Source organism: Piliocolobus tephrosceles, chromosome 9, assembly GCF_002776525.5.
Source record: "Piliocolobus tephrosceles isolate RC106 chromosome 9, ASM277652v3, whole genome shotgun sequence".
NCBI classification, from domain to species: Eukaryota; Metazoa; Chordata; class Mammalia; order Primates; family Cercopithecidae; genus Piliocolobus; species Piliocolobus tephrosceles.
The window spans coordinates 99,048,327-99,061,533 of NC_045442.1; the positions used below are offsets into that span (position 1 = coordinate 99,048,327).

General features: G+C 35.5%; 1 protein-coding gene across 2 annotated transcripts in view; it reads right to left on the reverse strand.

Moving 5' to 3' along the window:
* LOC111546657 (coiled-coil domain-containing protein 7) overlaps positions 1 to 13,207 on the reverse strand; it is a 124,706-nt gene that overhangs the window by 86,561 nt on the left and 24,938 nt on the right. For both annotated transcript variants that reach the window (XM_023218145.3, XM_023218144.3), the window contains exons 9-10: positions 12,648 to 12,704; positions 1,257 to 1,332 (exon numbers count right to left, since the gene is read on the reverse strand). In XM_023218145.3, coding sequence (XP_023073913.2) covers positions 1,257 to 1,332; positions 12,648 to 12,704 — 133 coding nt within the window. The remainder of the gene's footprint in view (positions 1 to 1,256; positions 1,333 to 12,647; positions 12,705 to 13,207) is intronic.

The window sequence follows — 13,207 nt, forward strand, 5'->3', positions numbered from 1 at the left end:
TTATATGTAGAACTCCAAAAAGTCAAACTCAAGGAAATAGAGAACAGAATGCAGGTTACCAGAGGCTGGGGTTGGGGAAAAATGGGGAGATATTGGTCAAAGAGTACAAAATTGCAGCTAGACAAAGGGAAGTTTCTAAGAGAGCAATTTTTAAGTGTTTTCACCAGAAAAAAAAGATACGTATGTGAGGATTTGGGGTCTATTACATAGCTTGATTTAGCCATTCCACAAGATATGCACACATAAAAACATCACATTTTATACCATAAATATATGTAATTTTGTCAATAAAAAATAAAACATTTATTTTAAAAAGAAATTATATGAGTTTACAGGTGAAAAAATATTCACAAACTACATTTTGTATCATTGTAACTTTTAATTTTTTACCTATGGAAAAATACATATAACATAAAATTTACCATCTTAACTATTTTAAGTGTATAGTTCAGCAGTGTTAGGTAACTTTACACTATTTTACAACCAATCTCCAGAACTCTTCTCCTCACGTAAAACTGAAGCTTTGTGTGCATCATACAATAACTCCCCATTTCCCCCTCCTGCACCCCCTGGCAACCATCATTCTGTCTTCTGTGTCTGTGAATTTGACACTGCTCTAGATACCTCATCCAAGAGGAATAATTGCATTTGTCTTTTTTGTGGCTGGCTTATTATACTTAGCAGAATGTCCTCAGGGTTCATCCATGTTGTAGCATGCATCAGAATTTCCTTTCTTTTTAAGACTCAATAATAATTTCATTGTATGTATATGCCACATTTTGTTTATCCATTTATTCATTGTTGCACATGTGGGTTGCTTCCATCTTTTGGTTGCTGTGAATAATGCTGCAATGAACATGGATGTACAAATATCCCTTCAACACTCTTGTTTTCAATTTTGGGGTATACATGCCCAGAAGCAGAATTGCTGAATCATATGGTAATTCTGTTTTTAATTTTTTGAGAAACCAATATACTATTTTCCCATAGCACATATTTTACATTTCATTTTACATTCTCTATGTTTATAATTTTCCATTTAAACATTATACGTACATAAAATCATAAAAATTGATATAAGAAATTCTAAATTTGTTGACAGAGGCATTATTTTCTTCTTTATGTTTTCAATATTTCTGCAATAAATACGTACTAACTTTTATCAATAAGCATATTACATATGGAAAAATACAATTTTATCTGTCTTTTTTTTAAAATAGAAAAATTATAAAAATGCAAAAATAAAAAATGCTTACCTCTCCAACATATTTGCCTGGTTTTCAAATACTTTCAACATGGCATTAAATCGATTAGTCATTGAATGAGCAGTTTCTATTATTTAAAAAGCCAAAAATGTTAAAGGTTTTATAAATAGCTGAAGTTATAGCTCTATGCTAAATACAACTGCTATAGATGTGAAAGCTAAACAAACATAAAGAGTGGCTAGCAGGGCTATATGAGGCTACAGAATGCTTACGAGGAACATAGCTACCATTTTATTAAATACCTATTATGTGCAAATCATCATGTTATATTGCATTCTCTTATTCTTAAAATAATCTAAAAAATAAGATACTGTCATAATTTTCAAATAAAGAAGTTCAGGCTCAGAGAGGTTACATAACTTGATCAATACAATATATCTAGTAAAAGACAAAACTGGATTAATGTCCAATATATGTGACCTTCTTATGATATGGCATATCAGAGGGACTCTAGGATATTAAAAGAGAACTGCTTTAGTTGCTGTTGCTAAGTCAATAAGGTCTATGGGAAGGATCTAGCTAACCTACTAAGCTTTACAACTGTATCAAAGAACCCAAAAGAGAACCCAAGATGCTACTTAAAACAGAACCAACATAATAAGGATCCATAATAATCAATGAACTATTGGGGTAATACCACAAGACTCTTCAATCTTGTGACATAAAAAGTATATGACAGAAGACAGTCCCTGCACTAACTTTTCTGCTAGATAAACAAGACATGACACAAAGAAAATATTAAATAACATAGAAGCATACAACAGTTCCTAAACATTAATTATATTTTTTCTTTTTTTTTTTTTTTTTTTTTGAGACGGAGTCTCGCTCTGTCACCCAGGCTGAAGAACAGTGGTGCAATCTCGGCTCACTGCAAGCTCCACCTCCCAGGTTCACGCCATTCTCCTGCCTCAGCCTCCCAAGTAGCGGGGACTACAGGTGCCCACCACCACGCCCAGTTAATTTTTTTGTATTTTTAGTAGAGACGGGGTTTCACTGTGTTAGCCAGGATGGTCTCAATCTCCTGACCTCATGATCAGCCCGTCTCGGCCTCCCAAAGTGCTGGGATTACAGGCGTGAGCCACTGCTCCCAGCCAAAATAAAATAATATTTTAAGAGTAATCTGATCATACCATATGAGATAATTTTAAATTCTGCCCTAAATATAGTAAAGGACTACAAGGAACATCAACTCTTATTTCAGTTACAATTTGAAAATTCAGTCCCCAGAAAGAAAAAGCCATTAGAAAACATTCCTGGGGGAAGAAAAGGAAGAACACAGAATGACATTAGCAAGATGAGAAAGTAGGGGATAACAGTCTTCATCTCCCCCCTAAAAAAACAACCACTAGACAGCTATCCATGGATGAAAGTGGCCTTGGTAGGGCTCAAAGTCTCAAAGAAGCTGCAGCAAGATAGTAAAGCAAAAAAAATGGAGAATAACCACACAGACAGGATAGCTGAGGAGATCGGCATACCAGAGACATCTGGAGACGGCAAGGAATGAGGAAGAGTGCAGGAACCACAGGTCCCACCATGGTTCCTAGTAGCCTGCTCTACAGAGAACACTGACAGCTCTCACCACTAACATAACTAATAACCACTGCCACCATTAAACCCCAGATAAGAAAAATGTTGCTCCATCTACCACCAAGAAGGAGCCACTGTTTTGCCAACCCAGGACCAGAGCCACCATGCCCCAATTCCATGGGTGACCTAGACCACAGAGTCACAATCTTTCCATATGTACCCAGGCTCCAGCACTGGCTAGAAGGCTGCATCATGCACTCCCATGCCTCAGACACCAGAGCCACCTTCACTGAGGGCTAGCCCCACCCCAGGCCCTACAGGCATGCTCAGTCTGCACCAGCCTGCGCAATGAACCCTAGCTCTGCCACTCCTCTATGAATCCTATGCTCCAGGTATCTGAGCCACTGCCACAGTGAGCTAAGCCACAGCTCAATCCTGGAACCACTGTTGTTCTGCATGTGTTCACACTCCAGTCCACATCTCTGAGGCTGCACCATGCACATGTATAATATAGTCACCAGAGCCCCTGGCTTTACATGCTAGCCTTGCCCAGGGCCCTGAAGTTGCAGTCTCTCAGTACACGTGGGCTGTAACCTCAGCTCTGCTGCAACTCTTTGAGACTCTGACTGCACATGCATCAGACATCAGAGCTACCACCACAACAAGTTAGCCCACACCCAAGGCCCCAGGGCAACTGTTGCTTTCCAGGTGTGACCACACGCCAGAATGTGGCTCTGCAACCACTCAACAAGTGCCTGCATTCTAGACACCAGAACCATTAATGCAGCAGGGATATCCGTATCACAGTCCTCAGAGCAGCAGTAGACTTGCACACACTAGCATCTGGACCCCAAAGCCACTGTCAATCCATATATGCCTATGCTCCCAGATCGAAGTTTCTTGACCACTCCACAGGTATCATGCATCAGACATTGGTACCACTGTCACTACAAGCATACCCACAAGCCAAATCCAGAACCAAGAGGTGTCACCTCTGCCACAACTTCCCTTAGGAAAGTAAAAGAGATCAGAAGAATTCTGTCAGGCTTTGCCACTGTTGCAGATACCTATAGCCTTGGCCACTGCACACCACTGAAATTTTTACCCACATCAACCACAGCCAAAAAAGCTACATGGACACTAAACTGCCACATCCTCACTGGATCCTGAATTGCCACATCCCACCCAGCTAGTGTACTCACAATCACCCATAGGTGAAGATCTTTTCATATAAAACTAGTCCATAAAGTCTAGAAGCAGTGACTTCATCAATATCCGACAAAATATTCAAATACTAGTTTTAAGGAAGCTCAGTAAGTTATAAGAAAACACCGACAGACAACAAAAATCAGAAAAACAACATACTAACAAAATGAGAAGTTTAACAGAATGACGGAAATCATAAAGAAGAACCAAACAGAAATTCTGATGCCAAAGAATATAATTAATAAAATTAAAATTACAAAAGATAGGTCAAAAAATATGTCAACTATATAATTCATCAAGGAGAAGAAAGAATCTGTAAACTTAAAGAAAGTTATTTGAAAATATACAGTTAGAAAAAAAGAATAAAGAATAAAAAGGAATTTTAAAGACTATTACCTATTGGAAACAATGTTCGCTATTCCCAGACTTCACCATGACACAACATATACATGTAAGAAATCTGAAGTTATCTCCTCTAAATATATAAAAATTTAAATTTTTTAATTCTGAAGAATAAATAAATAAAGCCTACAGGATTTACGGGACAGCATCAAGAGTGTTATCATTTACATTGTAGGAATTAAAAAAGAAGAAGAGAAAAAGGGGGGAAGTTTATTTGAAGAAATAATGGCTCAAAATGTCCTAAATATGGTGAAGGATATAAACATTCAGAAAGATAAAAAGTCTCCAAACAGGTACAACCCAAAAAATATTTCACCAAAACATATTATAACCAAACTGTCAAAAATTAAAAACGAAAAGAGAATCTTGAAAGCAACAGAGAAAAGAGCTTCCTCACACAGACAGAATCCCCACAGGGCTATCAGCAGTTTTCTCAGCGAAAATTTTGCAGTCTAAGAGAGAGTAAGAAGATATTTTCAAAGTTCTTCAAGAAAAAAGCTGCCAACCAAGAATACTTTACCCAGAAAAGTTAGTTTACAAAAATAAAGGAGTGATACTTTCTCTGACAAACAAAAGCTCAGGGAGTTCATCATCATCAGGCTTGCCTTACAGAAATGATAAAGGGAGCTCTTCAATCTGAAATGAAAGGACACTAAGTAGTAACACAAATACATATGAAAGTATAAAACTCACTGGTTAAAGTATGTATATAGTAAAATTACACACTATAATATTGTAACAGTAGTCTGTAAATCACTTATGTCTACAGAATAAAGGGTAAAAGACAAACAAAATACCTATAGCTACAATAATTTCCTAAGGTGTACACAATATAAAATATGTGAATTATGACATCAAAAATATAAAATGCTTAGAGGGGAGTAAAAGTATATCAACAAATCACAAAGGAAGATAGCAAACAAGGAATAAAAGAACAAAGGATCTACGAAACAGCTAAAAAGCAATTAACAGAATGGCAATAGTAAGTCCTTATTTATTAAAGGTAACTTGAAAGTAAATGGATCAAATTATTCAATTCAAAGACATCGAAGGGCTGAATGAAAAAAAAAACAAGATTACATGCTGCTTACTCACAGAATAAAAGTGAAGGGATGTAAATAGATATTCCATGCAATTAGAAACCAATAAATGAGCAGGTGTGGCTAAACTTACATCAGACCAGATACTTTGAGTCAAAAACAGTCACAAGAGACAAAGAAGGTTATTATATAATGAAAAAAGCTCAAGAGAATATAACAAATATATACACACCCAACACTGCAACACCTAAATACATAAAGCAAATATTAATAAATCTGAAGAAAGAGATAGACAGCAATACCATAATAGCAGAGGCCTTCAGTATTCTACATTCAATAATGAACAAATCATCCAGACAGAAAACAAATAAGGAAACCTTACATTTTAACTACATTTTACACCAATGGACCTAACAAACATATACAAGATATTCCATTCAACAGCGGGAGAATATAGAACTTTCTCAAGTGCAAATGGAATGCTCTAAAGGACAGATCTTGTATTAGGCCAGTAAGTCTCATAAAATTTAAGAAGGCTAAAACCATATCAAGTATTTCTCAATCATAATGGCATGAAACTAGAAATCAATAACAGAAGAAAAATTGAAAGATTACAAATATGTGGAAATTAACATACTCCTGAACAATGGGTCAAAAAGAAATTCAAAAAGAAATCAAAAAATATCTTATGACACACAAAAATGGAAACATACCAAAATTTATGTGATGCAGCAAAAGCAGTTATTAAAAGGGAGATTATAGCAATAAAAACCTACATTAAAGCTGGGCACAGTGTCCCACACTTGCAATATCAGCTACTAAGGAGGCTAAGTGAGAGAATCACTTAAGGCCAGGAGTTGGAGTAAGTTATGATCACACCACTGTACTCCAGCCTGGGCAACAGAGTAAGACCCTGTCTCCAAATAAATAAATAAAGTATACATTAAAAAAAGAAAAAAAGAGCTCCAATAATGTAATGTCACACCTCAAGGAACTAGAAAAAGAACAAACTGAGCCCAAGTTAGTAAAAGGAAGGAAATAAAAGATTAGAGCACAAGTACATAAAATAGAGACTAGAAAAATCATAGAAAAGTTCAACAAAACTAAGAGTTGGTTTTTTGAAAAGATAAACATAATTGACAAGACTTTAGCTAGACTAAGAAAAAAGAGCAAGACTCAAGTAACATTGGAAAAGAAAGAAGAGACATAATAACTGATACCACAAAAATACAAAGGATAAAGACTACTGTGAACATTTATATACTCACAAATTAGATACCCTAAAATAACTGGATAATTCATAGACACATACAACCCACCAAGACTAAATCATGAAAAAACAGAAAGTCTGAACAGACTAGTAATTAGTAAGAAGACTGACTCAGTGATAAAATCCCCCATTAAAAAAAAAAAGAAAGAAAAAACCAGGACCTGATGGTTTTATGGCCTAATTCTACCCAACATTTAAAGAACTAGTAGAATCCTTCTCGAATTCTTCCAAAATCTTGAAGAGGAAGTAGTACTTCTGAACTATTTTACAAGGTTAGTATTACCCTAATACCAAAGCCAGACAAAGACACTATGAGAAAAGAAAACACAGTCCAATATCTCTGATGAATATGGATACAAATATCTTTAACAAAATACTAGCAAACTGAATTTACAGCACATTAAAAGAATCATTCACTATGACCAAGTGGGACTTATCCCTGGGGTGCAAAGATGGTTCAAATATGCAAATAAATGTGATATATCATATTAATAGAATAAAATACAAAAATCATATGATCATCTCAATATATGGGGAAAAGCATTTGAAAAAATTCTACATTCTTTCCTGACAAAAATAACAAATTAGATACAGAAGGAATGTACCTCAAAACAATAATAGCCAACTATCATAAGCCCACAGCTACATAGCCAACAGTGAAAAGTTGGAAGATTTTCCTCTAAGATGAAGAACAAGATAAAGATGCTCATTCTTGCCACTTCTGTTCAACATAGTGCTGGAATTCCTAGCTAGGGCAATTAAGCAAGGAAAGAAATAAAAGGTATCCAAATAGGAAAGCAAGAAATAAAATTATTTCTATTTGCAAAAAGAAAGAGGGACTATCACTACTGACCACATGGACATAAAGGGACAATAAACAAATACTATAAATAACTTATGCTAATGAATTTGATAATTTAGATTATATGGACAAATTCTTGGAAACTCACAATCTACCAAAACTCACAAAGGAGAAATTGATATTATGAATAGGCATATGTAAAAGAAATTGAATCAATAATTAATAACCTTCCAAAACAGCAGGTACTATGCTCAGATAGTTTCACTTGGCAAATTCTACCAAACGTTTAACTAAGAAATTATGCCAATTCTTTATGATCTCTTCCAGAAAACAGAAACATAGGGAACATTTCCTGACTCATTCTATGAGGCCAGTATCACTCCAATACCAAAAGCCAGACAAAGACATTACAAGAAAAGAAAACTACAGATGAATATCTTTCATGAATACATATGTGAAAATCCTCAACAAAACATTAGCAAATCACATACACAAATATATAGAAAGAACTATACAACGCAACCAAATGGGTCATTCCAGGTATGTAAGGCTGGTCCAATAATCAAAAATCAATTAATGTAATCTACACGCTAAAGAAGAAAAATCATATGATCATATTAATAAATGCAGAAAAAGTATTTGACAAAATCTAACACCTACCCATAATTTTAAAAAACTCTTTGTAAATTATAAATAAAATAGAAGTAAGCTTCCTCAGTTTGATAAAGAAAATCTACAAAATGTTTACAGCTAACATCATACTTAATAGTGAAATCCTAAATGCTTCCTCCCTAAGATCAGGAAGAAGGTAAGCATGCCCATTTTCACCATGCTATTTAACATCATACTGGAAGTCCTAGCTAATGCAATAATATAAGAAAAGAAAATCAGAAGGAAGAAGTAGCACTGTCTGTTAGATAATGTGACTGTCTCTATAGAAAATCCCAAAGAATCACCAATATCTAGTAATAAATAATTATTGCAAATTTACAGGACACAAAAGTTAATTGCAATTGCTTTCCTATATACCAGCAATGAACTATTTGAATTTTAAATTATAGATATTAACACAATTTATAGTAGCACTGAAATTTCAACACTTCAGGGTAAATCTAAAAGAAAATATGTACAAGATCTATATGAGGAAAGTTCATTACTCTGATGAAAGCAAGTAAGATTTAAATAAATGGAGAGAGATTTCATGTTCATAGAATGAAAGATACAATATTGTTAAGATACAAGTTCTTGTCCATTTAATCCATAGATTCAATGCAATCTCAATCAAAATCCCAGCAGCAAGGTATTTTTTGGATACCAACAAATTGTTTCCAAAGTTTATATGGAAAGGCAATAGACCCAGAGAAATCAACACGATGTTGAAGAACAACAAATCGGAGGACTGACACTACCCAACTTCAATACTTACTAAAAGCTAAAGTAATCAAGACATGTAGCACTGCCAAAATAGACAGACAAGCAAACAGAATAAAAAGCCCAAAAATAGACTCACAAATATACACAACTGATGTTTGGCAAAGGAACAAAGGCAACTCCATGAAGAAAGAGTAGTCTTCTCAACAAATGATGCTGAAACAACTGGACATCCAAATGCAAAAAATGTATAAATAATGAATCTAGACATAGACTTTACACCTGTCACAAAAATTAACTCAAAATGGATCGGGCACAGTGGCTCACGCCTGTAATCACAGTACAATGGGAGGCTGAGGCGGGCAGATCACGACGTCAGGAGTTCAAGACCAGCCTGACCAAGATGGTGAAACCCCATCTCTACTAAAAATACAAAAATTTGCCGGGCATGGTGGCGCACACCTGTGGTCCCAGCTGCTAGGGAGGCTGAGGCAGAAGAATCACTTGAATGGGGAGGCAGAGGTTGCAGTGAGCCGAGATGGCACCATCGCACTCCAGCGACAGAGCAAGACTTTGTCTCAAAAAAAAAAAAAAAAAATTAACTCAAAATGGATCATAATTATAAACATAAAATGCAAAACTATAAAACTTTTATAAGACAGTAGAAGAGACGATCTAGGTAACTTTGGGTTTGAAGATGAATTTTTACATACAACACCTAAAGCACAATTCATGAAATAAAAAAAAATGGTAAGTTTGACTTTATTCTGGCTCTGCAAAAGACACTGCTAAAAGAATGAAAAGATAAGCCACAGACTGAGAGAATATCTTTGCCAAACACATACCTGATACAAGGCTTGTATCCAAAATATAAAAAGAACTCTTAAAACTCAACAATAAGAAAACAAACAACCCAATTTTTAAAATAGGTAAAAGATCTGAACACCTCACCAAAGAAATGAAACAGATGGCAAATAAGCATATGAAAAGATGCTCAACATCATGCATAATCATGGAATTGCAAATGAAAGCAATGAAATATCACTACAAAACTATTAGAATGGCTAAAAGCACAAACACTGTCAATTCTAAATGCTGACAAAGATGTGGAGCAACAAGAATTCTCCTCAATTGTAGGGGGGAATGCACAATGGTACAGCCCCTCTGCATGCCCATTTGGCAGTTTCTTATAATGCTAGACAACTCTTACTATATGACTTAGCAGTCATGCTCCTTTGTGTTTACCCAATTGAGCTGAAAACTTACATCCACACAAAAACCTGCACAAAAGCATTAATAGCAGCTTTATTTATAATTGCTGAAACATGGAAACAACCAAGATGCCCTTTCACAGGTAAATGGATAAATTTAGTAAATCCATAAATTTATTTAACAGCAATAAAAAGAAATAAACTGTCAAACTATTGAAAGACATGGAGGAACTTTAACTGTACATTATTAGGTAAAAGAAATAACTAATATCAAATACACAACATTCTTGAAAACGAAATACTATCGAAACAGTAAATAAACAGATCAGTGGTTTCCAGGGATTCAGGTGGATGGAGGAAGAGGTGAATAGGTCGGACACAGGGGATTTTTAGGGCAATTAAACTATTCTGTGTGACACTGTAATGGTGGATCCATGACATGATACATTTGTCAAAATCCACTGAGCTGTACAATGCAAAAAGCAAACCAGATGTATACTATGGACTGTAGTTAATAATAATGTATCAAAATTGGTTCATCAACCATAACAAATGTATCACATTAATGCAAAATGTTAATAATAGGGGAAGCTTTATGCAGGAAGTGGGGGGCAGGGGTGTGCGCTAATGGGAACTCTCTGTAATTTCTGTTCAATTTTTCTGTGATCCTAAAACTTCTCTAAAAAAATAGTCTATTAAATGAAGCAACATCAAGATGAAATTGTGACCTAAAAGCAAAACCAGAGTGCAATATAAAGGTAGCTTCCGTCTTGCCAGCCAGGCTATAAGATTTAATAGAATTTAGGAAACAGGAAGGGAAAAGAGAATTAAGTGTCGCCAGAGAAGAAGAGAGGAGGTACTTTTAAAAGAAAATGATAGTGAACAAGTAAAATGCAGCAATAGAGAAAGAAAGCAAGTCTATACTGATAAAGCTAAGAAACTGAAACAACTGCCATTGGAAAAAGATCGTATGAATTTGCAAAGCGGTTTCTCCATATTATACTATATAATTCTGTCCTCTGCTCCCCTTTAGAACCATGAGCAAAATCTCAACCATATTTTATCCTTTTGAAATGTGGTTTTGTGATTGGAAGATGTATTCCATTAAACTATAAGTGGGTACACGGATTTCTGCTTTCATCCATGATGGAGCATCAGGGACCAGAATTACTCTTCTACCTTAAACCACTTAAATACTGGACAAAAATATATCAAACAGTGGTATTCAGAAATTGGAAAACAGTGAAAGTAGTACATATGGTAATAAAGTGGAAAGGCCCTGTAATGACCCCAATTTGCTGTCTGGAATTGCCAGTCCACAGTATAGGGAAGGGGAACTCAGAGCATACTGGTTGCCTTGAGTTTAGGAAACAAAGTTCAGTGTTTGTGGAAGCCAAGGTACAATATTAGAAGGAAGGCAACCATACAGACTGAGAGAGAGAAAAAGAGAGAGCTCTTGAGAGGTTCATAGATGTACAAGGGATTCCCCTTGATGTATACAGAGGTTTTCACTATCTAGTCCAAAGTTCTATATACCTTTCTACCCCACCTAGTCAGTCAGAGCTCTCTTCGATCAGAAATCTCTGTAGAACTTGGGAGTGCTGTAAGATGTGCAGCTGTCCTTGGTTTAAACATGGCAAGGTTTGGGTTTAAAGCTGAAGTTGAAAGAGGGCAGAATTCCCAGCAACCTGTTCCAAGCAAACATTATTTTCTACTTTTGAACTGTATTCCACAGTGTGCTTTACACTATTATTTCAAAATTCTCTCCAGCCCTAAGACATGAGTAAGTTAATTTCTCCCTTCTATTGACAAGTAGTCATAAACTTAACAGACAAGCTCTAGCAGCTCTTTATATTCCTGAACTGACAACTACTCATCTGCAGTGAAAGCATTTGTGGATATAATTCCTAGTAACAAAATCTACAAACTATTTAAATTTATCACTGCTATACCTCAAAGGCCTGCCAACATTTCAGTATTATGTTCTAATCACAACTCAGAATCCTCCATTCCATGTACTAACATGCACTCCTCAAAAATTAATCTAGGCCGGGCGCAATGGCTCACGCCTGTAATCCCAACACTTTGGGAGGCCGAGGCAGGCAGATTACCTGAGGTCAGGAGTTCAAGACCAACCTGGCCAACATGGTGAAACTCTCTCCACTAAAAAAAAAAAAAATACAAAAGTTACAAAAGTTAGCTGGATGTGGTGGTGCATGCCTGTAATCCCAGCTACTTGGGAGGCTGAGAGACGAGAATCACTTGAACCCAGGAGGCAGAGGTTGCAGTGAGCCGAGATCATGCCTCTGCACTCCAGCCTGGGCAACAGAGCAAGACTCTGTCTCAAAAAAAAAAAAAAAAAAATCTAGTTTCAATAACACATATCCTTAACTAAGAATTTTAATAGTTGCTTGACAACCAGCTCAACTGTATGGCTCCAAACTCCAAGGCAGGGAGTCTGCACTGTTAACCTAATAATTATTACTTTAAATTATAGAAATTAATGTAACAGAGGTTATTATCACAATAATGCTTTAATGAGTGGAAACTTACGTGGTTCTGTTGCAGAAATACCTTTAAATTCATCAGTTGAGTGGGCTTCTATGAATTCTGAAATAATTAAAAGTGTATTTGTCACTATAAATTTCAAAAGGCAATTATATATACTAATTGAGTTTAAATTTTATCGTTTTAATTTTAGTAACTTATTCAAAAGAAAGAAAACTTTGAAAAAATAATAGCTGCCAACACTGCAGATCTTCCCAATCAGGCAACAAATGGTAACATTTAAAAGAATGTGTGTAACAGCTGATTATAAACATCACTTTCTCACCAAAACTTGTTTTTGCTCTTGTATTCGCTTATATTCATTGATGGTACCATCATTATCTAGTCTTCCTTCTATATCCAGTCACCAACTTTCAAGTAAATATTTCTCAAACCTGACTCCCTTCTTCTTAGTCTTTGAATATAGGTATTTATCACACATCTAAGATATAATAACTTCCCTTTCCTACTCCTAGTCCCCAAATCTAGCTTCTACAGTGCAGTCAGGAAAAAACTTCTCTAAAATTATATCCTACAAAAAAATCTGCAATGAATGATTCTTTATT